The sequence below is a fragment of the Chiloscyllium punctatum genome, chromosome 39 (assembly GCF_047496795.1).
Source record: "Chiloscyllium punctatum isolate Juve2018m chromosome 39, sChiPun1.3, whole genome shotgun sequence".
Lineage (NCBI taxonomy): Eukaryota > Metazoa > Chordata > Chondrichthyes > Orectolobiformes > Hemiscylliidae > Chiloscyllium > Chiloscyllium punctatum.
This window is the reverse complement of record NC_092777.1, coordinates 63243960-63270158: the sequence shown is the minus strand read 5'-3', so window position 1 is coordinate 63270158 and position 26199 is coordinate 63243960. Positions and strand designations below refer to the sequence as shown.

The 26199-nt window shown below is 40.8% G+C and overlaps 1 protein-coding gene across 5 annotated transcripts in view; it reads left to right on the top strand.

Moving 5' to 3' along the window:
- LOC140464153 (uncharacterized) overlaps positions 1-26199 on the top strand; it is a 145003-nt gene that overhangs the window by 3167 nt on the left and 115637 nt on the right. For 3 of the 5 annotated variants that reach the window (XM_072558943.1, XM_072558941.1, XM_072558942.1), the window contains exons 2-5: positions 5277-5606; positions 6987-7376; positions 12297-12521; positions 25355-25771. In XM_072558943.1, the coding sequence (XP_072415044.1) occupies positions 5277-5606; positions 6987-7376; positions 12297-12521; positions 25355-25771 (1362 nt within the window). The remainder of the gene's footprint in view (positions 1-5276; positions 5607-6986; positions 7377-12296; positions 12522-25354; positions 25772-26199) is intronic. The other 2 variants (XM_072558944.1, XM_072558945.1) reach the window with 2 other exon arrangements.

Below are 26199 nucleotides of genomic sequence, written 5' to 3'. Positions count from 1 at the left end.
CACGGTGCAAAAGCGCCCCAGGAAAGGTTAGAAGAAAAAGAACAGGCCTATATCCCCAGACCTAGAGAACGAGGGATGTAGTGATTATAACGAGGTCAGCCTGGTGAATCTCATAGTAACTTCCCTGACTGGGGCTGTTACCCTGATCCAATCAGGGACTCCTGGTGTGACGTTGATTTTCTTGTGATTCTCACACACCTGATGCAACTGCAATATGTCAACTTCTGTGAACAACAACAAAATTTTATTAAGCAGAAACAGTTAAAGCTGTGGACAAACTCTTAACACTTCACAAGTTTTTGTGAAGAATGTCGAGAGGTCTCTCTGAACAAAGTTCTTCCTTTATATAATATCTTTACATCACCGTCAGTAATACCCACAAGACAACCCTCAGCCGTTCCCCCCACAATCACATGCCACTCCAGACACAATGTAGTCATCACAGCATTTCCAGAGATAATATAATGTAAATTATTCCTTATTGGCAAGACCGGGTGCAAATTATATTTTGTTGTACGAGTAGAGTGTGGTCAGAATTTGAATTGCAATGTTCAGGTTGATTTTGAATAGGGAACGATGAATTGAATTGAATTTATTGTCCCGTGTACCAAGGCACATTGAAAAGCTTTGTCTTGCGAGCAATACAGGCAGATCACAGAGTTAAGTAGCATAGATAAGTAAATAATAGGTAAACATCTACAACAAGCTTTCTTGGACTCTTCATGTGGATGCACTGGATACAAAGGCCCAACAACATCTCTTCTTCCTCAGGCAACTGAGAAAATTTGGCATGACGGTGAATACCCTTGCCAACTTTTATAGGTGCACCATCGAGAGCATTCTGTCTGGATGTACCTGGTATGGCAACTGTACCATTCAAGATCAGAGACGGTTACAGAGAGTGGTGAACTCGACCCAGACAATCACCAAGGCCAACCTCCCATCTATAGAATCCATCTCCCAGGCCCGCTGTCAAGGAAAGGCCGCCAACATTCTCAAAGATCCATCCCACCCTGGCAATGCTTTTCTACAACCTCTACCATCGGGGAGAAGGTACAGAAACCTGAACACACACACCACCCGGTTTCAGAACAGTTTCTACCTGACTGTTGTTAGATTACTGAACGGACTCTCAAACTCTTAACATTCGCCTGTGCCTGTGTTTTTGTTTTTGCCACTGTTTACCCATTATTTACTATCTATGCAACTTAATTGTGATCTGCCTGCATTGCTTGCAAGACAAAGCTTTTCACTGTGCCTCAGTACACGCAACGATAAATTCAGTTCATAACCCCCGGGCTTTCAATTTCTTGCAGGTCAGCAGAGCAAATTAACTCTTTAATATCTCACTGGCTGAAAGATATAAACAGGAGTTTCAGAGGTTCTGTTCTCTCTCAGAGCTGTCTCTGAGGGAGCCATCCCACTATGCATGTGTAAATAAAGGGTGATTTGGTAACGAGATACTGACTTCTGCAGACTTATTTCACTCCCCCTCCTCCTGTTCTACTGCAGATTAAAACTCATCACTTTCCAGCCTTATTTACTTCTGCGTCTTATTGAACTCAACATGTTCCCTCTCCAGAGATAATACTTGAACTGCTGAGTTGGTTTCTGATCTCCAGAATCTGCAGTACTTTGCTTTTGTTTTGGGAACGTCTATGGTCTGATCGCAGTCTATGTTCTGCATTCTGTTTGGATGTAATAACTTCTGGATTCACTAACAAACCATTCTTACTGTTACCAATATTCCTGATTTTCAGGTCAAAGCCAAGACTGTAGCTGGAGCTCTGTTCTTGTCAGTATCGCTGCTTTCATGCTACTAGGCTGAACATATCGCCCTTCCTTCAGTCCTTTTCCATTGTCTGCCTTACGTTAATCATATTGTTGCAATAAACTCATATTTTCTTAACTTACTTCTTCTATTCATTCCTAACAGCATGATGTGGTTACCAAGAGGCTGGCACAGCTGCCTGTTTATCTTCTTTCCTCTTGCTTTCCCTGACTGAGAATGTCATTCCTAGGCCTTGTCAGAAAAACATTGTGTATGTGCACTGCAACATGAATTTATTTAGGCCAGGTTCATTTACCCAATACTGTCAGGGGTCAGTATTGTATCACCCCAACTCCACCTCAATTTTGTCTTCTTTTAAAATCCTGATTTCCATCAAAAGTGACTTTAGCTGCTCAGTCTGTTGACAATGGAATTTCCTTCCGAAACTGTTGCATTTGTAGACCTCTCCTTTTTAAAAATTGTTCATTGACCCAGAAATGTTATGAGTTGTTGATGAGTTTATGGCTGACTTGGAAACATTTAAAGACATAATAGGTCTTAAGCAAGTAAAGGGAAAGCAGCAATGGAGGAATAAAGAAAAGGTAAGTCTTTAATGTGGGAGCAGACAGGAGAAATTAAATGATAAGAGATGACAGTGAAGGAACTGGTGAAGGGGAAAACAAAGAAACAAAATGTGGGTCTTGGGAAGGTGTAAATGGGAATAGCAGAACCACGGTGGCTCAATAGTTAGCACTGCTCCCTCACGTGCCAGGGACCTAATTCCACCCTTGGGCGACTGTCTGTTTGCACATTCTCCCCATGTCTGCACGGGTATTCTTTGGATGCTACAATTTCCTCTCAAAGTCCAAAGATGTGCAGTTTAGATGGATTGGCCATGTTAAATTGCCCACCGTGTCTAGGGATGTGCAGGCTAGGTGGGTTAGCCATGGGAAATGCAGGGTTATGGGGATAGGGTAAGATGGGTAGGTCTGGGTAGGATGTTCTTCAGTGTATGGCCTGTTTTCACATTGTAGGGATTAGATGATTATCCAAGCTGCCCCTGAAGAATTGTGACAGTGCTTATGATCTCAAATTGTTAAGTTAAACATTGAGTCTGGTTCAGGAGATTATAAAATGCCTAATTGAAAGATGAGGTTCTGTCCCTTGATCTTGCACTGACCTTAGTTGGAACAGAGAGGTCTGACTTAGTTTCTGTGTCCGCAGATGCTGTCTGACCTCAGTATCTCAAACATTTTCAGTTTTTTAAATTTCAGATTTCCCACAAAGCAGCAGCTATTCTAATATTCCAGTATGGCGCAGTGTCAGTATTTGTTTGATTACATTCCTTTGAGATATCTTAGAACATATTGTCACATTGCATATGCTCTACAAATACAGATTGTTGTATTCTAGCACTCCCAAATTCTTATTTTGAAGCTAAATGTGCTATTCCATTTGTTTTTTTGAAGACACAACAGTGTTGGAAGGATACTTAGCTTTGTAGTAATTTCAGTTATATTAAAACTGGAGATTTCAGGTTCCTGTTTTTCATCCAAGTAACAATGAGGTAGGAGGTTGTCATAAAGTCAGAGAGATCTACAACACAGGAAAAGGCCCTTTGGCCCATCACATTCACGCTGATCATAAACAACCACCTACAAATCTATAATATTAATGCTATTAACCTAACAGCTCTTAGCTTACAGCCTGTTTGCTTTGCCAATGCAAACTATACAGCACAGGAATGGACCCTTCGGCCCACCATGTGTTGTAGGTGAGGCCAAATTAAACTATCTCTTTTGCCTGCCCTTGATCCATTTCCCTCCATTCCTTGCATATTTATCTGCTTATCCAAAAGTCTCTTAAATGTGCCTATCGTATCTGATGAAGGGCTTTTGCCCGAAACGTCGATTTTCCTGCTCCTCAGATGCTGCCTGACCTGCTGTGCTTCTCCAGCTCCACTCCAATCTCCAGCATCTGCAGTACCCATTTCTGCCTATCGTATCTGTCTCCACCACCACCCCTGACAGCATGTTCCAAACTCCTACCACTGTCTGCGTTAAAAACCTGCCCCTCACATCTCCTTTGAACTTTCCCCTCTCACCTTTAAACGCATGCCCCCCTAGTTCTAGCCATTTCAACTCTGGGAAAAAGATTCTGACTGTCAACACCATCTATGCATCTGATAATTTTATATCAAGTCTCCTCTCAGTCTCTGCCACTCCAGAGAAAACAACCCAAGTTTTTCTTGCCTGACCTTATAGTTCATACTCTCTAATCCAGACAGCATCCTGGCAAATCTCTGTTGCATCCTTTCTAAATACTTCATAAATGTTGTGAGGGTTTACATTCTTACAGGCAGTGAGTTCCAGATTCTCACCACTCTCTGGGTGAAAAGGATTTCCTCAACTCTCTACTAAACCTCCTCCCCCTTACCTCAAATCTCTGCCCTGCCCGGGTCATTAACCCCTCCATCAAGGGGAAAGGTTTCTTCCTGTCAACCTTGTTTATGCCCCATATAATTTTATACATCTCAGTCATGTTCCTCCACCTCAGTCTCCTTTGCTGTAAGGAAAACTTCTCCCTTCATACTGAAACACTCCAGCCCATGCAACATCCTGGAAAATCTCTTGGAAATTGTTTGGAAGCTAATAAATAAAGTTAAGCCTAGCCATCATTTATGTAGGTGAAAGTTCGGGCTGATTATGTTCTGTTGTATTAAGTTTATTGGTACATTTAACATTAAGCAGAATTAATGGAAATTTTGTTACAATTTAAAGAAGCCCATTAATTGTGCCTCATTTTGACCACAGGTCATGCCTTGTTTCTGAGTTTTTACACCATATTTTTCTTTAAAAAGTTAAACGTTTTTGTATCTTGTTTCTTTAGTATGGGACAACAGAGGCATAAAATGGGTGTTCCTGTTATTTCAGACATTAGATAAGATTGAAAACATTTCCCAACAGTCGATAAACAGACGCATATTTTTCTTTTGTTAATGTTAAATTTCCTAATGTTAAAATTAAATTCTAATTAAATCAAATTCAAATTAAATTAAAATATCACTGACCAAGATTTCAAGACCAAAGGGCATACTTTTAAGGTGAGAGGAGAAAGATTTGTAAAAGACGTGAAGGGCATTTTTTTGACACAGAGAGTGCTTTGTGTATGGAATGTAAAGCAGAAAAAGTGCTGGATTTGGGTGCAGTTTGAAAGACATTCAGGTAAGTACATGATTAAGAAATATTTGGAGGGATAGGGGTCAAGTGCAGACTGATTGAACTAGTTTAGTTTGGGATTCTGGTTGGATCGATGGGACTGTATCTGTGCTGAATGACTCTCAGTATAATGACTTTAGGTTTCTATATCTTGATTTGTGAATATAAGAACAACAGACCAAATAGTAGCCATGTTAATCCAGTATATTTGGGAAGGAGATTCCAGTACCTGATTGGCAAATTAACTGAAGAAATACTAATAACTTAAAAACTTGATTTTCTTGCAGTTGACAAAATGGATTTGCTGCAACAACAAATAATTGGACTATGCCATGCTCACCCTGAAGGCTTTCCTTTATCTCAATTATCCAGCCTATACCAGCAGATGTACAAGACACCATTCAAGTTGTCAGATTATGGGTTTCACTCCACATCAGGTCTCCTGGAGCACATGAAGGATGTGGTTCAATTGGACTATGATGGACGAAAGGTCATTATTAAGTCAGCAAGTGGGAAAGGATCAGCAGAGTGCAGCTGCCCTTCCAGCAGCATGTTGGAAAAGTTGCCTCTGGTTAATCTGTCTTACAACCAAATGCGGATTCCAAATCAGCATCAGGGTAAGAGATCATATGATTGTTATTGAGAAACAACAATAATCTCAGGTTAAGAATGTGGCTGCATGGTATTCAGTTTGAGATCTTTCTGTTACGCAATTTAGGAAGATTGGAGTAGGACAGATGCTTCCCTCACAGGAAAACAAAAGTGAAACAGCATGTTGATACAAACTGAGATGATCCAGACATGAAGATGAAATTCTTCAATACTTTGCATGCCCTGTTTTCTCTGATGTGTTCTTGGAATGTGGACCTCCCTGGCTAATCTGCCATTTGTTCCCCATCCTTAGTCATCCTTGAAAGTGGTGATAAATTGGCTTCTTGAACCTATGCTCTCTCCACAAAAGATACCCTGTGCTTCCAGTTGCCTGCCACTTCAACACACCACTGTGCTTCCTGGCCAGCACTTCTGTCTCAGGTTTGCTGCAGTGCTCCAGAACAGCTCAGCGCAAGCTGGAAGAACAGCACCTCATTTTCCAATTGGGAACTCTGTAAATCTTCTGGGCAAAAGTGAGGACTGCAGATGCTGGAGATTAGAGTCAAGATTAGAGTGGTGCTGGAAAAGCACAGCAGGTCAAGCAGCTGTGACCTGCTCAAGGAACAGGAAAATCGACGTTTCGGGCAGGAACCCTTCATCAGGAATCTTCTGGATTCAATATTGACTTCACCAATTTTTGGTCCTGAGTTCTCCCATGCCCTAACCCCACTATCCACAAACCAGAGCTTGTTAGCACAAGGTCTGCTATTACACACAACCCATTGTTAGCCATGAACAGCCCCCATTAACAGCTATTCACTGTCCCAGCCTGATCATTAGCTATTCTTTTGCTTGTCCAACTGTTCTTCTCTTTCTTTGGGTTCTATCTCCATCTACCATTTACTCTTTACCCCATCTTCCCCCCCCCCCCTCCTCTTTTCTGCATATAAACTGACACTTTCCTAGCTGCTGTTAGCTCTGAGGAGGGGTCACTGAACCTGAAACATTAACTGTGCTTCTCTCCACAGGTGCTGCCAGACCTGCTGAACCTTTCCAGCAAGTTCTGTTTTTCCTTCTGATTTCCAGCATCTGCAGTTCTTTTGTTTATTTATTAAGCCATAGATGCTGTTGGTTTAGGTTGTGTTTTTTTTTTGCAGATCAGACCCTGATGTGTGTGGTCATTGGAAGGAACATGGTGTATGGATTGTAAGGTGTTTTAAGCCCGTTGTCATGGAAATAATAAGCAGATTTAAAGTAAACTCCGCGAACTGTGGAAAAGGGCTTTGTTTCATTTTTTTAATGCGAGATGGTGATCTTCTATTCTCAGTAATTTAAAAACTTTGGAAAGCAGTGTTTAAATTGGGTGTTACTGCATTTCTTCCTGATGAGGTCTTTCTTTTACACAGTGAACAAGGAAGCGAGATTGAAGGATGAATTGATGAGGCTCTTTTGTTGTTACCCTGAAGGCATTACTCTACATAAGTTACAGAAGCTTTATAAAAGACAATACAAGAAGCATTTGAATGCTGCAGACTACAAATTTCCAACAGTACAAGCCATGTTGGAATCAATGAATGACATTCTGTGTCTAATACCCACTAACAAAGGGTTTACCATCAAAACCAAATCTCGAAAGTACACAAGAAAAATGCAAGAGAGGATCCTTCAGATTCCTGAGACATCTTTTGGTTCTTCTGAAACTCAGACATTGATCCAGGGAGAAACTAAGCGTGATTGCAAACCAGGGAATAAACCTTCTTTGGCACAGCCACCATTGCAACAAAAGGTGCCTACAGGTAATCAAATCAAATTTTACATACTTCGATGGATAAAACATTTTAGGAGTGGAATTAACTCAGATTTGTATAGTACCTTCTTTGATCCTCAAGCCATTATAATGTACTTCACAACAAGTGGATTCCTTTTGAGGTATGTTTACTGTAATGCAGTCGAATTGTGTATGGCGATGTCCCACAACTAGCAATGATGTGGCTAACCAGTTGATCCCATATTGGTGATGTGCTTTCTGAAGGCAAGTTAGCCAGGAACCCAGGAGCACTTCCTGTTCTTTTTTAAATAGGGCCACAGAAAGTTAGGACCCAGTGCGATTTGGGAGTCCTCATGAATAAATCACAAAATGCTCCCTTACAAGGTCACCGCGTAATAGGGAAGGCAGATGGATTATTGGCCTTTATCACAAACAGAATGGAGTATGAAAATAGAAAATTTAAAGCTATACAAGGCATGAGTTAGATCACAACTGAAATACTGTGAATAGTTTTGGTCCCTATATATGGACTTCAGTAAGGCGTTCGACAAGGTTCCCCATGGGAGACTGATTAGCAAGGTTAGACCTCACAGACTAAAGGGAGAGCTAGCCATTTGGATACAGAAGTGGCTCAAAGGTAGAAGGCAGAGGGTGGTGGTGGAGGGTTGTTTCTCAGACTGGAGGCCTGTGACCAGTGGAATGCCACAAGGATCGGTGCTGGGTCCTCTACCTTTTGTCATTTACATAAATGATTTGGATGCGAGCAAAAGAGGTACAGTTAGTAAGTTTGCAGATGACACCAAAATTGGAGGTGTAGTGGACAGCGAAGAGGGTTACCTCAGATTACAACAGGATCTGGACCAGATGGGCCAATGGGCTGAGAAGTGTCAGATGGAGTTTAATTCAGATAAATGCGAGGTGCTGCATTTTGGGAAAGCAAATCAGGGCAGGACTTATACACTTAATGGTAAGGTCCTAGGGAGTGTTGCTGAACAAAGAGACCTTGGAGTATAGGTCCATAGCTCCTTGAAAGTGGAGTCGCAGGTAGATAGGATAGTGAAGAAGGCGTTTGGTATGCTTTCCTTTATTGGTCAGAGTATTGAGTGCCGTAGTTGGGAGGTCATGTTGCGGCTGTACAGGACACTAGTTAGGCCACTATTGGAATATTGTGTGCAATTCTGGTCTCCATCCTATCGGAAAGATGTTGTGAAACTTGAAAGGGTTCAGAAAAGATTTACAAGGATGTTGCCAGGGTTGGAGGATCTGAGCTACAGGGAGAGGCTGAACAGGCTGGGGCTGTTTTCCCTGGAGCGTCAGAGGCTGAGGGGGGGCATTATAGAGGTTTACAAAATGATGAGGGGCATGGATAGGTTAAATAGGCAAAGTTTTCCCTGGGGTAGGGGAGTCTAGAACTAGAGGGCGTGGGTTTAGGGTGTGATGGGAAAGATATAGAAGGGACTTAAGGGGCAACCTTTTCACACGGAGGGTGGTACGTGTATGGAATGAAGTGCCAGAGGAAGTGGTGGAGGCAGGTACAATTGCAACATTTAAGAGGCATTTGGATGGGTATATGAATAGGAAGGGTTTGGAGGGATATGGGCCGGGTGCTGGCAGGTGGGACTAGATTGGGTTGGGATATCTGGTCGGCATGGACGGGTTGGACCGAAGGGTCTGTTTTCCTGCTGTACATCTCTATGACGCTATGACTGAGATGAGGAGAAATTTTTTTCACTTGGATTGTGGTGAGCCTATGGAATTGTCTGATACAGAAAGTGGATGTAGACAAAACATCGAGTGTTTTCAAGAAGGAAGTGGATCTAGTTCTTCAGGCTAAATGAATCAAAGGGTATGGGCAAAAGCAGGAACAGGGGCCTGAGTTGGATTATCAGCCAAGGTCGTGTTGAAAGGCCTACATCTACTCCAATTGTCTGTATTTCTCTGGCCTATCAGCTTACTTTGATGTTTGTTAAAACACTGTAGAAGATCACAGATAAAAACCTTGGTGTGACCTGTTGCTGCCTTCGATGATTCTATAACTCTAAGAGGTTGCAATCTCACTTCGGGGAGTGCTTACCATTACTGCATGCGTACCCTGCTATAGTACCCCAGACTTGATGATGCTCCTGGAAATGTCAGATGCTGTACGATTGCTAAAGACCCATTGTATCTTAGGAAATCTCTATCCTTCATCCATCCCACTAAACCCAGCGGTATTTGCTTCATAACACAAGGAAGGGTGTTCTCACTGTGTCTTCACTCGTATACATTCTAGCACTTTGACATAATTGGACAAATGTATAGAACACAATATGTGGGGTCTAGATTAGAGTGGTGCTGGAAAAGCACAGCAGTTCAGGCAGATATCTGAGGAGCAGTAAAATCGACATTTCGGGCAAAAGCCCTTCATCAGGAATGTCGATTTTACTGCTCCTTGGATGTCTGCCTGAACTGCTGTGCTTTTCCAGCACCACTCTAATCTAGACTCTGGTTTCCAGCATCTGCAGTCATTGTTTTTACCTAGAACACAATATGGCCCAGACACTAAAGAGATAGAGGGCAGTATTGTACAGAGAATTGAGATGGTGCAGTTTGACACTTAGCTCCATCCAGTTTGTTTCAGAGAGTAAGGGGAGGAATAGAGATGAATGTTTGAACAGCCAATGGATGAGACAGCATCCATACCATTTGTTGTACAAATATCCAGAATGACTCTGACTTCCATGTAATTATCTTTGGACCATCAAATCAAAGACAGCACACGTATACACACACACACACGCAAACGTACACACACGCACACAGAGATTGACACAAACACGCGCACACACACACAGAGATTGACACATACAGAGGGAGACTGAGACACACACACACAGATAGTGGCAAACAGATCATTATTGTTTAGTTGGAAGCTGATGGAATTGTTTTGGATATCTTGGGGGGAGATTAGTTAAATCATATAGCACAGTGAGCTAGTTTCCCCTCTTAAATTGTGGATTAACTTGTGTGTGCTGTTCTGATGTTTCTACACACAGAATTATCAAGATTATGTAACTGGCAGGATTGAATTGTTTAGTCTTGCTGAACTAACCTGTGCAGTCTATGACTTCTTTAGATACTATATTTTCATACAAGTACTTCTTGTGTTTTTAGGATGAACATTTTGGGTTGAACATTGTGTGTTTCTTATGACTTTGCAAAACAAGTGGAGAACATATTTAACATAGGCTTTCCAGTTTTACAGCAAGAGCTGATTTTTCTTGAGTTCTTGATATTTTCAAGGGTTCTTGGATTCACACACAAGTAGAATTTTAAAAATTGACCAATATCCTTAATTGTCAAACGCTTCATCAAACAAAGTCACAACACACAGGGAAAGTATTAATTTCCAAGGCTCCACACATTGATATTGAGACAAAGCAACAGCAAAATAGCAACAAACAAAGTGGCTTTTATAAAAGATTAACTAATACAGACTTCGACACATAAAATCCCATCATCCCTTATACACACCTGCAGTCTGGTGAGATCACAGCTAATGCTTTTCTGTTGAACACACACAAAACTGGAATATTTTAATGTCGCAGTTACTACTATTTTATTGCATATAAGGTAGGGTGAAGTTGCCATAGTTTTACTGGATCACAGGGCTGCTCTCTCATTAGAGAGAGAGTGTGGTTAAACCTGAGTGTCATCATGCCTCAGATGAAGGGAGATGTTGAGAAGGAGAGTGTTTCAGGGTAACCTCAGCCGGTGTGGGAATTGAATCCATGCTCTTGGCATCACTGCATCTCAAACCAGCTGTCAAAGCTAATTGATCCTTCACCCTACTACATATAAGATCTCAATCTCTGATTTAAATATAGCAATTGATGCACTGTTTTCATTACAATGGATTTCAATACGTTTTCCACTTTTTACAGCAGATTTTGAAATTATGCAGCTTTAAATGAGCAGTTCCACATTTGGATGTAGGTTTGCTCGCTGAGCTGGAAGGTTCATTTCCAGACGTTTTGTCACCCTACTGGGTAACATCTTCAGTGGGCCTCTGGTCAAAGCACTGCTGATAATTCCTGCTTTCTATTTATTATAGAATAATAAATTAAAAAGCAGGAATCATCAGCAGTGCTTCGCTTGGAGGCCCATTGAAGATGTTACCTAGTACCGTGATGAAATGTCTGGAGATGAACCTTCCAGCTCAGTGAGCAAACCTACACCCAGAACCTCAACATGAACTACAAATCTTCTCAAAACTCACTCACTCCACACTTATTTGCAATTAATTCGTTACCTCAGCAATTTCACGTTTTCTCTGCGCCCGGTTAGCTAAATATTTCTTTTAGGAGAGAGTGAGGACTACAGATGCCAGAGATCAGAGTCAAAAGGTGTGGTGCTGGAAAAGCATAGCCGGCCAGGCAGCATCCGAGGAGCAGGAGAGTCGACGTTTCGGGCATAAGTATCACATTCCTGATGCAGAGCTTATGCTCAAAATGTTGACTATCCTGCTGATTTGATGCTGCCTGACCAGCTGTGCTTTTCCAGTGCCATACTTTTTGACTCTAAATATTTCTTTTGTTGATATCTTTTAAAACTGTTCTCTTGCCCTTTCCTATTTCCCCCTCACCTTCCCAACTCTATTGCAGATTTTGTTTAAATCATTACCACATTTTTAGCTCTCCTGTATCCCATTTCTTCAGCTGCAGCCTTCTAATGCCTCAGCTACTTTCCCCCTCAACCAAAGCTAGCTCCCTTGGTGACTTCCTCAGTGCTATCACTATTCCTAATTGCTCACTGCTCCCTCAATCACAGACTAATTCTCTCCCATATTTGTGCTGTTAGACTCCAGTGGACTGAATGTTCTATTTAGAGGCTTTGTGACCCACCTATGTATTTTGAGCCCCATTATCCACGAACCCCAAAAGTTTTAACACTATGTGCTTTCTATTAGGTAATGATTTATTGGTGCTTCAGGAAGAAATTCTAAACCTGATTAAAGATAAATCCAAAGGCATTCCAGTGCGACGAATAAGGAAGGCATACAAGACGGCTTATGAAAGGCCCTTGAATATAGACTCTGGATCTCTCCAACGTGCACTTAAACTGATGAAGAATAAGCTGTTTGTGCAACATTCAGGAACGTATGCTCTTGTTTTTGAGAACGAGCTTGCAGCAGGTATGATTTAACAACAAAATAGTTGCGTTTCTCAATTTAAAGAGTACTTTGTGGTAATGGTCTGTGAATAAAAAGAAATGAGGATGAAACATGAAGCATATGTCCTCCCCTGAAGCTAGCAGTATAGGTAAAGAAGGCATATGGAATGCTGTTGTTCCTTGGCAGAGGTACAGAATACAAAAGTAGGGATATAATGATGAAACTATATAAGACACTGCTGAGGCCACACTTGGAGTATTGTGAGATGTTCTGGTCATCACAATACAGGAAGGATGCTATTATTCTGGAGAGAGTGCAGAGAAGATTTACTAAAATACTGCCAGGGCTGGAGAACTGTCCCTCTGAGGAGAGATTGGAGAGGTTGGAGTTGTTTTCCTTGGAACAGAGAAGGCTAAGGGTGACCTGATTGAGGTTTACAAAATGGTGAGGGGTAGAGATAGAGGAGAAAGGGGGAGCCCATTTCCCTTGATAGAGGCCAAAAACTAGGGTCATAGATCAAGCTAAGTGGCAAAAGGACTAGAGGGGATGTGAAGAAAAATGTTTTTTAAGCAGATTGTGGTGGGTGTCTGGAATTCGCTACCTGAGTCCTGGATCTGCACCTTGCAGGGCTGTGACCATGTACAGGAACATGGAATTAGAAAGTGCATCTGGGTGCGTTTGGGTCAGCATGGATGAAATGGGCTGAATGGCTTTGATGCTGTATAGTTTCTATGGTTCTTCATTTAATCCTGAATGCTACACATAGTTTAAAATAAAGCCAAGCATTTTTATTCACCAGCAGAATGAAATATTGCTTTCTTCAACCAAACAAATAATTTGCAAAACCAAAGTCAGTATGATAGTGGTGAAGATTAGTGTCTAACTTCTCCCAGTGTTCTATCCCCTGCTTCCCTTTCTACACTGTTATTGGTGGCCCCAGTCATAACACAAAACAAAGCCATTCAGCCCATTGTATCCATGTCAGCTCTTTGAAAAGGCTAAACATTTAGTATAATTTCCCTTGTGTCCACCACTAACACATTCTCCTTGTTTACTCAATCAACTGTCGACATGATTTTGTACCTTTTTTTATTGACTTGTGGGATGTGAGAGTCACTGGCTGGCCAACATTTCTCTAATGTCCCCCGCTTCCTTTAAACTGAGAGGCTTGCTCGGCCATTTCAGAGAGAGTCAACCAAATAGCTGTGGGTCTGGATTCACATATAGGTCATAGCAGGTAAGGATGGCAGATTTCCTTCCCTGGAGGCCGTTAGTGATGCCAGATGTATTTTCCCAACAATTAACAGTGGTTTCATGGTCATCAGTAGATTCTTAAATCCATGCTGTGTTTCATTGATTTGAAATTCCACCATCTGTTGTGGAAGAATTTCTAACCCAGGTCCCCAGAGTATTCACTGAGTTCCTGGGTTAATAGTCTAATGATAATACCAGTGCGCCATTGTCTCCTCTCTATGCAGTCTTCACATAGAAAGGACATGGCTTGCCCTAAAACACTGACAGTGTGTCCATGTTGATTTTGGAACTGGTTATATGATAAGCCAGGGTGTAAGTTTATTCATATCTCTGTTTGCACTGTGACTTTAGTCCCACTACTCCACTGCTCATAACATCTAATAACAATCGTGTTCTCCATTAATGTGATGGCCAATTTAATACTTAACTACATTAGGTTTTGAACAACAAGATCTATCATCTGAATTTCTTAATGAACGCAATTATTGGTTTACTATCAAAACGAAACATTAAAGCTGTAATAATTGCTCAACACAGACAGTAATAAAGAAGCATACACGCTTATCCCTCTAAACGAACACGCATGTGCATGCATGCACACACACATTCTCTCTCTCTTTTGGGAAAAGAAGGGGAAGCATATAGATTTTGCCAGAATGATTGGATTTCTGAAAAAAAAATTGGCCAATAAATTATTCTTGAAGTAATAACCCATAACTCTGAAGATCAAGAATAAAGTGATTCCAATTCTGTTGCTAAACATTAGCTGACAGGTGGTGATGTCTCTAATCATGCACAGTAATCTGAAATCTGGCAGACACTGCTTGCTCGGGATATGCAACCTTGCATTGTCCTTTCAATTACTCTTTTAAAAGAAGAAGTAGATTTAGCCTTGAACTCAGTAAGGTTTTCTTTTCAGAAATGGGAGGTATTAGTTGTGCATCTGGTTATTCACAGGCAGCCTTCCAACTGAATCAGAGCAAGCAAGAACCTCTCCAAGCCAGTCTCTGTTCATAACTGTCCCTGCAGGGTCTAGATCAAAGCCAGCAGTTATCACCAGTCATGTGATTTACAGGAAGCCTTGTTTTTAATAAAACTCTCCAGTGCCCAACGTGAATTTTCAATGACTATTCCGGGTGCTCCGGTTTCCTCCCACAATTCAAAGATATGCAGGTTACGTGAGCTGGCCATGCTAAATTGCCCATAGTGTTAGGTGCATTAGTCAGGGGTAAATGTAGGGGAATGGGTCTGGGTGGGTTATTCATCGGAGGATCGATGTGAACTTATTGGGCTGAAGGGCCTGTTTCCACACTGCAGGAAACCTTTTAAAAAATCTAATCTAAATATAGAACAGAGGATCAAAATCTTGGTTAAAGAGCTGAGGTTGAAAAAATGTCTCAAAATCTCATGAGATTGGGAATAGCTTCTTCAAGATTTTGAGAGACAAAGGTATGATTCGGCATTTACATTTTAGAGTGTGTTGTTAATTAAAGGAATGACTAACCTGAATCCGGTTCTGCCCACATATTCTAGTAACTAACTGTGATTGCTAGCCAGTCACTTCTGTATCTAAAAAGCAGCAGTTTTTTTTCTGTGTTGGAAGCAACATGATGCAATTTTGAGAAATGTTGTTTGTGAAACCTGTACTCAGGTTTAAAGGGAAATTGAAAATGATTTATTGTTCAGGTACAGAAGAACCAATACCCACAGTTTTGAAGAAGAGTTACTAAACTTGAAATGTTAACTCTGTTTTCTTTCCATAAATGCTGCCAGAGCTGCTGAGTTTGTCCGGTTATTTTTGTTTTTGTGTGTTTCAGTATCCACATTCATCATTTCAAATTTATTCAGTGCTTTAGTAATGGGAGAAATTTAAGAGATATATTTCTGAAACAGAGCTGGGCTGAGGAGTGGCAGATGGAGTTCAACCCTGCCAAGTGTGAGGTTGTCCATTTTGGAAGAACAAATAAGAATGCGGAATACAGGGTTAATGGTAGGGTTCTTAGTAAGGTGGAGGAGCAGAGGGATCTTGGGATCTATGTTCATAGATCTTTGAAGGTTGCCACTCAGGTGGATAGAGTTTGTAAGAAGGCCTATGGAGTATTATCGTTCGTTAGCAGAGGGATTGAATTCAAGAGTCGTGAAGTGATGTTGCAGCTGTACAGGACTTTGGTTAGGCCACAGTTGGAGTACTGTGTGCAGTTCTGATCACCTCACTTTAGGAAAGATGAGGAAGCTTTGGAGAGGGTGCAGAGAAGATTTACCAGGATGTTGCCTGGAATGGAGAGTAGGTCGTACGTGGATAGGCTGAGAGTTCTCGGCCTTTTCTCGTTGGAACGGCGAAGGATGAGGGGTGACTTGATAGAGGTTTATAAGATGATCAGAGGAATAGATAGAGTAGACAGTCAGAAACTTTTTCCCCGGGTACAACAGAGTGTTACAAGGGGACATAAATTTAAGGTGAAGGGTGGAAGGTATAGGGGAGATGTCAGGGGTGGGTTCTTTACCCAGAGAGTGGTGGGGGCATGGAATGCGCTGCCCGTGGGAGTGGTAGAGTCAGAATCATTGGCGACCTTTAAGCGGCATTTGGATAGGTACATGGATGGGTGCTTAATCTAGGTTAGAAGTTCGGCACAACATCGTGGGCCGAAGGGCCTGTTCTGTGCTGTATTGTTCTATGTTCTATGTTCTAAATAGCTACTTTGCACTGACTTTAGTGTTGCGCTGATCTCAATATCTGTCTGGCTAGTAGCAATACACTCAGGTAATATATAAGGTGGACTTTATTAATAGGAGTGGGCCCACAGCTGCTTATGTTTGCATTAATATCTCCATTAGTACATGAACATTCCATAATAATGGGACAGATGGATCTTGAACCTGGACTTTCTAGTGCAGAGGTAGGAACAGTACTACAGCCACAAGACCCCTTTAGTACCAATCTATTTAACCACTGAGATAAGCAAATAAATTGCATGTCGAAATTAACTGAGAGGACAGTAACAGAATGATAGCCAACCTTCCAACCCTGGCAAAATCCTTGTAAATCTTTTCTGAACCCTTTTCAAGTTTCACAACATCCTTCCTATGGCAGGGAGACCAGAATTGCACACAATATTCCAAAAATGTCCTAACCAATGTCCTTGCCAGCTGCAGCATGACCCCTCAACTATTATGCTCAATGACAATAAAGGAAAGCATACCAAATGCCTTCTTCATTATCCTACCTACCTGTAACTCTACTTTCAAGGAACTATGAACCTGCACTGCAAGGTCTCTTTGTTCAGCAACACAACCTTACCATTAAATGTATAAGTCCTGCCCTGATTTGCTTTTCCAAAATGCAGCCCCTCACATTTACCTAAATTAAACTCCATCTGCCACCCCTTGATCCATCTGATCAAGATCCCATTATAATCTGAGGTAACCTTCTCCACTATCCACTGCTTCTTCAATTTTGGGATCATCTGCAAATTTACTAACCATATCTCATATATTTACATCCAAATCATTTAAATAAATGATAAAAAGCTGTGGACCCAGCACCAATCCTTGTGGCACTCCACTAGTGACAGGCCTCCGGTCTAAAAAGCAACCCTCCACCACCACCCTCTGTCTTCTATCTTTGAACCAGTTCTGTATCCAAATGGCTAGTTCTCCCTGTATTCCACATGATCTAACCTTGTTAACTAGTCTACCATGAGGAACTTTGTCGTACGCCTTACTGAAGTCCATATAGATCACATCTACTGCTCTGCCCTCATCAATCGTCTTTGTTACTTCTTCAAAAAAAACTCAATCAAGTTTGTGAGACATGATTTCCCACGCACAAAGCCATGTTGATTATCCCTAATCAGTTCTTGCCTTTCCAAATACATGTACATCCTGTCCCTCAGAATTCCCTCCAACAACTTGCCCATCACCAATGTCAGGCTCACCGGTCTATAGTTCCTTTACCACCCTTCTTAAATAGTGGCACCACATTAGTCAACCTCCTGCCCTCCAGCACATCGCCTGTGGTCATCAATGATACAAATATCTTGGCAATGATACAAATCTCTTCCCTAACTTCCTAGGGTACCTGATCAAATCCCAGGGATTTATCCATTTTGATGCGTTTTAAGACATCCAGACCTTCCTCCTTTGAAATATGGACTTTGTTCAAGATGTCGCTATTTATTTTCCCATGTTTGCTATCTTTCATATTTTTCCCACAGTAAGTACTGATGTAAAATACTTGCTTAGTATCTTCCTCATCTCCTGCGGTTCCATGCATAAATGGCCTTGCTGATCTATAATGGGTCCTATTCTCTTCCTAGTTACCCTTTTGTCATTCATGTATTTATAGAATCGCATTTTGTGACAAGAAAATCATGAGATTAAAAATAGTTTCTCCAAGATTCTGAGAGATCAAGGGTGTGATTTGGCATTACTGTTCAGGGTGTGTTGTGGATTAGAGTAATCGATAACCAGAACCCAGTTCCACTTAGGTATTTTCATAACTAACTGATTGCTAGCCATTCAGCTCTATATCTACTGTATGTCAGCAGACTCATGGAAGCAGTATGCTGCCTGAATTGCTGTGCTCTTCCAGCACCACTAATCCAGAATCTGGTTTCCAGCATCTGCAGTCATTGTTTTTACCTCATGGAAGCAGTGTCATGTGATTTTGAGGAATGTTTATTGTCAAACTTGTACTGGAGAGTTTAAAGGGAAATTGAAAGTGAAAATAAATTGTGAAATCTGCAGATTCATTGTTCACGCACAAAATAACCAATATCCACAGACTTGCTTCAAATTGATTCAGTATTTTAATAGAGGGAGGAATTTAAGAAATACATTTCTGCAACAAAATGTCTACTTTGCACTGTGTTGTGCTGATCTTAACATCTGTCTGGCTAGCAGCAATACACTCAGGAAATATGTAAAGTTGGCTTTACTAATGGGAATGGGCCTGCCTAGCTGTTCATGTTTGCATTGAACTTTTGCATCCTCCATTTGCATACGAACATTCCATAATAATGGAACAGGTAGAAGTTGAACCTGGACTTTCTGGTGCAGAGGTAGGGACAATACTACAACCACAAGACCCCTTTAGTAGCAATCTATTTAACCACTGATACAGGCATTTAAAGATGTGTCGAAATTAACTAAGGACAGTTACAGAATGGTAGCTAGTCTGAACTCCTGATTCAGAGCCGTGCATTAACAATGTGGAGAAATTAGTTTCAACTCGATCACAGCCACTGGGGCATTTAAATTCAATTAATTGAATGAAACTGGAATACAAAGATACAGTAGTTTCGAAACTACTGAAGGCACTGGATTGTTGCTTTATGACAATCTGATTCACTTCAATTCTTTAGGAAAAGAAATCTGCTGTCTGTAGCCAATCTGTGATGTAATTGCTCCCTGAAAGCACTTTATTTAAGGTAATGGATCACAATCATTATGTCAAACAACCTTATTTACCATCTCGGTTGAGACAATCTATAAACCAAGTAGGCTCCTTAGCTGTATATCTTGAAAAAAAATCATGTGTCTGTCCACAGAATGCAATTAAATGTAAATTGTTTCAGAAGTAAATGATTTCAGAATTGTACTGTATTCTGTTTCTTTTAAAATCTTCATTTCCGGCTCTCTCAAGTTCTTTTCTATTCCTGATATCTGATCAGTTTCAGTTTCATTTCATCATCACACTGTAATGTTTCCATTGGGTAAGAGATTTGTAGCTGTTATAATACAAGGAAAGATAAGACTATATTTTTAAAGGGAGGAAGCATTGTAAACAGGTTCCTGGGGTGTGTGCAAAATCGGCTTTGGGTTTGCTGAGTCCCATACACTTGGCTGACTGAGTTTGTACTCCAGTTACATGGTAAGTCAGAACTGCTATTGTTAATGCTATACTTTTGGTGATTTTAATAGGCACTAATGTCTTAGTGATTTAATTAAAACTATTTCTTGCCAATTTTGGGAAACAACTGTGTTCTTTCAGATCATTGCAGTGACACTTTTCTGTTGGTACCAATGTTTAGTTTATCTCTCTGACAATAATGAACAAATCAATTCCATTGGAGACTCAGGATTATACTTTTCCTTTGTGTGAAATGACTCTACTTCTGAAAATTGATATGAGGAAAAGGTTTCTGTACGTTCTGTCCTGTGTAGAATTCAAGTCTATGTCTCAGACCTCTGCACTGAGTGGGTAACACTCTTCTGTTCCCCTGAACACAGCCAATGCAGGCTATAGAATCTACTGCTAAAGGTTGTGGGAGAGCAGGCTCAGGAATAACTTCATCATTTTTCTTTTCATCCTTGCCTGTGGGAATGTCCAATCTCCCTACTTAAATTATTCCTTGTTTGGCTATTCACATCATGTGAATCAGTGTGCCAGCATCCTAGGACAGATTTTCTGTTCTGCGTCAAAGGAGTTTTTTTGAATGTCTTGCAGTTAATCTTTGATCGAGTATAGCTGCCAGGTTCATAATTGTTTCTTCATTGATTTGAATGTTGAATAAAACATTATTTATTCAGCACAATCTCTAGTTCTATATTGTAACAATTATATTGATGCGTAAAATTTTGTAGTTTTGCCATAATTAGTTTGAAATTCAAGTAGAATTCTCAGAAAGTCTCATGGTCCTGAAAAATAGTAGTGGATCCTAGAATCTGGGAGAATTAAAGAGGGATGTCAGTTTCTAATGCTTTATCAGTGCTTGGAAGGGCTTTCAGGATTAGTTGAGGGGAAGTTTGAAAATTGAGTCCTTGGATCTGATGGTAGAGGGGACAAGGGAGAAGGTTGTGAAAAAGGTCTAGCAGTCTTATCAGAGAAAGGATACACAAGTAATTGAGGCTCAGAGAACTATGTGCCACTTCTTCCATATTCCGTTAAAGTGCTTGACCTATTTCCCCAAGACTTTGCTCATCAGCAAATCTTTTCTTTTTTTTCCTGTCCTGCGGCATTTAAATTAGTTTTTCTGCCAGGTTTGGTCGCAGAGTGGCTATAGTACATTATAAAATAATGGAGAGAAGCTCGGACTAATGAGTTCAAATGACAATCTTTGGCAGTTATGAAAATTTGAATTAATCTGGAATAAAAGGAATAGTTTGAAGTGACAACCATGAAACTGTTGGAGGACAGCCAGGAAACTTGTCAATAATTTCATACTTCCTTGGTCTGACTCTAAAGCCACAAACCTACCCCCTGAAGCAACCTAGTGAGCCCAGAATGTCACCAGAAGCTATAATCCAAATAATTATTGTAGTTTAGAAAGGTTAGTCACCACCATCTTCTCAAGGGCAACGGGAGATGAATAATAAAAACTAGCTTGCTGGTGGATAGCTATATCCTGTGAATGATTATTCTGAAAAAAAAATTTTGGAAAATAAAGGTTGGGTTGCACATTGAAAATACTCTACAGCAAGTGATGTATTTTGAAGCTAGCAATATAGGAAATACAGCAGCCAATTTGCACAGAACAAGCTCTCAGTTGTAACAGTAGGACAAATGAGAGAATGTCTATCTGAGAGAACAGACTGGACCATGATTTAATTATGTTATTTATTAACCACAATGTGTGCAATGTAGAAGCTAATCCAGTCACATGACTGCACGTGTGGCCCAGTAATATTGCCCAAACCTGCTTTTAAATCTCTCGGTTGTTAGGTTGTTAACCAAATGCATATTTAAATGAAAAAATGTTGTTCGAAGTCACAGCATGCTATGGACATAGATACCTTGGTTGGTAAGAGCCTTGCTGCTCCAGTAGTTTACTCCTTTTGCATCATGTGAACACATATTAGGAACAGGAGTAGGCTATTTTGTCCTTTGAGCCTTCAATAACATCATGGCTGATCTGATTGTGGCCTCAAGTCTGCATTCTAACCTGCCCCTGATATCTTGCTCGTTAACCAACAGTCCATCTACTTCTATCTTCTCCATCTGTAACTCAGCCTCTGCTCCTGGGGAGACTAGTGTGAAGAGCTCACCATCTGCTGCCTGATCCCCCCCCCACCCTCACAACCCACAGTCAGCACTACTGTCACAACCATGCTAAACTGCCCATCGTGTCCAGGGATGTTCAAGCTAGGTGGATAAGCAGTGGGAAAGGCTGTGTTATAGGGATAGGATAGGGAGGTGGGTGGAATGGTATTTGGAGGGTAAATGTGGACTCAGTGGGCTAAATGACCTGCTTCCACACTGTAGGGATGATATGATTCCATGACTCCCCTATGGTGGGATGCATGCCTCTTACTGGAGGAGCAGGTCACTTCAAAATCTTTCACTTGTACCTGTGTTTCGAACAATGACACACTCATAAGGTTACAAAGGACCCCTCAGCAAAGCAAATGTGGCCCATCTGTTTGACAAACCTGCTTGAGATAGTATACACTTCTGTCACTGTGTATCAGTGTAAAGGGAGTGAATGTTGAAAGTGGTGACAGTCTACCAGGCTGCTTTGTGCTGGATGGTGTGGAGCTTCTTTGAGTTTCGTTTGAGCTGCACCTATCTTTGCAAACCTTTCTGGTGTTGATTGATGGTGAACAGACAAGTCAGGAATTGAGTAACGTACTGTGGAAATCCTAGCCTGTGTCCTGCTGTTATAGTCAGAGCAGTCATATGGCTGGTCCAGTTCCATTCCTGGTCAGTAGCAATGCCCAAGATGTTTAGAAGATGTTCAGTGATGGTAATGCCCTTGTATGTCATGGGGAGATGGTTAGGTTGTCTTGTTAGAGATGTTTGTTGCCTGGCACTAGTTTTGTGTGAATGTTATTTGCCACTTATCACTCCAAGCTTGGACATTTCCCAAGTGTCCCGTATATAAAAGCAGGCATCAGTAACTTAGGAGTCATGAATGTGCTGAACATTGTGCAATCATCAGTGAACACACTTCTGACCGTATGATAGCGGGGCGGTCATTGATGAAGCAGCTGAAGATGGTTGGGCTCGGGACACTATCCTGAGGAACTCCTGCAAAAATGTCCTGGAACTGAGATGACTGACCTCCAACAACTACAATCGTCTTTCTATGAGCTGGGTATGACTCCAACCAGCAGAGAATTTTCCCCTGATGCCCTTGATTAGTTTTGCCAAGGCTCTTTAATGCAATACTCTGACAAATGCTGCCTTAATGTCAAGGACAGTCACTCTCACCTCATCTCTGGAATTCAGCTATGTCCATGTTTTACTAAGACTTTAAAAAAAGGTTAGGAGCCAAGTAGCCTGGTAGAATTGAACAGGTTATTGCTGAGCAAATACTACTTGGTGCAAGGTCATCCACCCCTTCCAACATTTCACTGATAACTAAGAGTAGTTTGATGGAGTGGTAATTGGTGAGTTTTGATTTGTCCTGATTTTTGTGTACTGTGTAATTTTCTGCATTACTAGGTAGCTGTACTGGAACAGTTTGTCAAGAGTCATAGCTAGTCTTGGAGCACAAATCTTCAATGTTACTGCCAGAATGTTGTCAGGGCCCATATTTTTCAGTATATTAAGCCTATACTTTGATTTATGTTCTATGGAATTAATTGAATTAACCAAAACCTGGCATCTATGATGCTGAGGACCTTGGGAGGAGACCAAGATGGACATTGAAAGTGGATGCAAATGCTTCAGTCTTGTCTTTTGCATTGATGTGATGGGCATCTCCTCATTAAGATGGGGATATTTGTGGAGCTGCCTCTTCCTCTTGGTTTTTTAATTGTCCATGATTGGCTGTGGCAGAACTGCAGAGTAAAGATCTGCTCTGTTGGCTGTAGGATCACCTAACCTTGTCAATAGTATGCTGTTTCCACAGCTTGGCAGATAGTATTCCTGTGTTGTATCTTGAGGTGGTTCAGATGTTTTGAATGGGACATTTTATGAATGGGACATTTTTTAAATGTAGTAAACTCTGAGATTGCTATTTAGATCCAAAGCAGGATGGCTTCTGAAATCAGCCCCTAGTGGATATTGGGTGAATTGGAATGGAAGCTGAAAATGCCATGTTAGTGGTTTCAAGGGTTTGATCAAAACATCCAACAGTGACTAGCTTGAATCCATCCCATTCGCAAAGATGTCATGTATGTAAGTAGGTTACAACAGAACTTGACATAGTTCCTTGTGACACAATGGTAATGTCCCTACCTCAGAGCTGGGTGACTTGAGTTCAAGTCCCACATATTTCAGAAGTTTGTAATAACATCACTGAATAGTTTAATTAGAAAATATCTAGAATATGGCATTTACCAAAATTATTTGTCTGAAATAAAGCTTATTGGTATCCATTGGTTTTCTTTCTCTGCCTTGGTAAAAGAAAGCTGAACAGAAACCTATTTATCACGACTGAAGGTTTTGTTTGAGCAAATGCAGAAGTCATGTTACTTCTTGTGGGCAGGAGCATAATTAGAGCCAACTAGGTACGGTAATCATCAAGAAATCCAGGAGGGAATTCAGAAGAAATTTCTTCACCTATATAATAATGGGATCCTGAAACATGCAATTAGTATACGTAATGGAAAATATGATATGCAAATGAGCTGGAATGAAACAGATGGTTTTCATTATGGATTTTATGCTAGAATTGTAATTTCTTGGAATTTTAACCTGGTTTATAAGTCTTATTTTGGACATGAAATTTAATAGATTAATGGATTTTATGGAGGAAATAAATATTGAGTGACTGGTACTATGACAAAATGTGACAGATCTATTTGCATATGGTTTCCCATTAAAAGTATTATATATCCCATTATAATATATGAAGGCTAGCAACCTGGGCGACACAGTGATTAACACTGCTGCCTCACAGCGCTAGAGACCTGGGTTCAACTCCCACCTCGGGCAACTGTCTGTGTGGAGTTTGCATGTTCTCTCCGTGTCTGCATGGGTTTCCTCCGAGTGCTCCGGTTTCCTCCCACAGTCTAAAGATGCGCAGGCTAGGTGAATTGGCCACGCTAAATTGCCCAAAGTGTTGGGTGAAGGGGTAAATGTAGGGGAATGGGTCTGGGTGGGTTGCTCTTTGGAGGGTCGGTGTGGACTTGTTGGGCCGAAGGGCCTGTTTCCACACTGTAAGTAATCTAATCAAATGTTTGCTGATCTGTAAGAAGTGATATGCCTTCTGTCCCATTTACAGAAACCCTACCTGTGCAGGCAAAACAAGTAGAATATTGCTATTGCTGTAAGTTCAAAGCTGCTGATGTTTAGTAACTGCATTTTATTGTGGCTGTTGATCCTGACATGTGTTCATAATTTCTGGTGGTCATCACCTCCTTGAATATTTCCAGTAATGAAGTCATTTGGATGTACAGCGCAGAAACAGACCCTTCAGTCCAACTCATCCATGCCGACCAGATATTCTAAATTAATCTAGTCCCATTTGCCAACATTTGGCCCATATCCCTCTAAACCATTCCTATTTATAAATCTATCCAGATGCATTTCAATTGTCAAAATTGTAATTTGCTCTGATTCTATGGAACCAGCTATTGGAAAATACGCAAGAATAGTGCAAATGACTTTTATAAAATTTCTCTCTCGATGTCATTTTTATTATGTAAATATTAATAAATTATTTATGTACATCATTTTATATTTTAAATTGTCCATCATTATATTTCTCTAGTCAAATTAATGGAGAAACTTCGGGCTGAGATTCTGGATCTCTTGCGAACTGAGCCAAATGGCATTCCTGAAGCAAAACTATGTGAGATGTACAACAAGAAAAATCGTTGCAACCTCAGAACAAAATCTTATGGATTCGGCTCCATAAGTGAGCTCATCAGATCCATGGCTGATGTGGTGGACATTGTCCGAACATCCGGAAAAAACATAATCAAACTGAAACCCGCACAACCATCTGGAGTAATAAAAACAGAAGACAACAAAGGATCAAACCCAGTTCCTGCCCCCTTACCAAGTATGGAAATCATAAACAGAAACTTTGCAAGTCAATGTATATATCCACATGGTAAAAACAATGACTGCAGATGCTGGAAACCAGATTCTGGATTAGAGGATCCACATGCTCAATTGCCACAAGGTATTTTATTTTTAAATCACTAATCTGGATTGAAAATTCCCCATATGAATGAGGGGAATAACGTGCTGCTTTCATTATGGCATTGAAGCCAGATTTCCATACAACAGTGTTGAATTAACCAAACTGATTTTTTTTTCAAGCTATCTCCTTAACAATGCTGCACACCAATCCCCTCCTACACTTTACTTAGCCCCATTCTTATTCCTCCCTGTCTTACATAGTTAATCTACATTTTCCTTAAATCCATCTGAGCTATTTCACTTCAGCTGCTCTCTGTGATAGCGAGTTCCACAATCTCACCACTCTCCGTTCAAGATGTTTTCCCCTGAATTTCATATTGGGTTTACAAGTGATTATTTGTTGCATATTTGAGGATGTGATACTTTATAGATGGACGAAAGTGGGTACTGTAGATGCTGGAGGTGAGA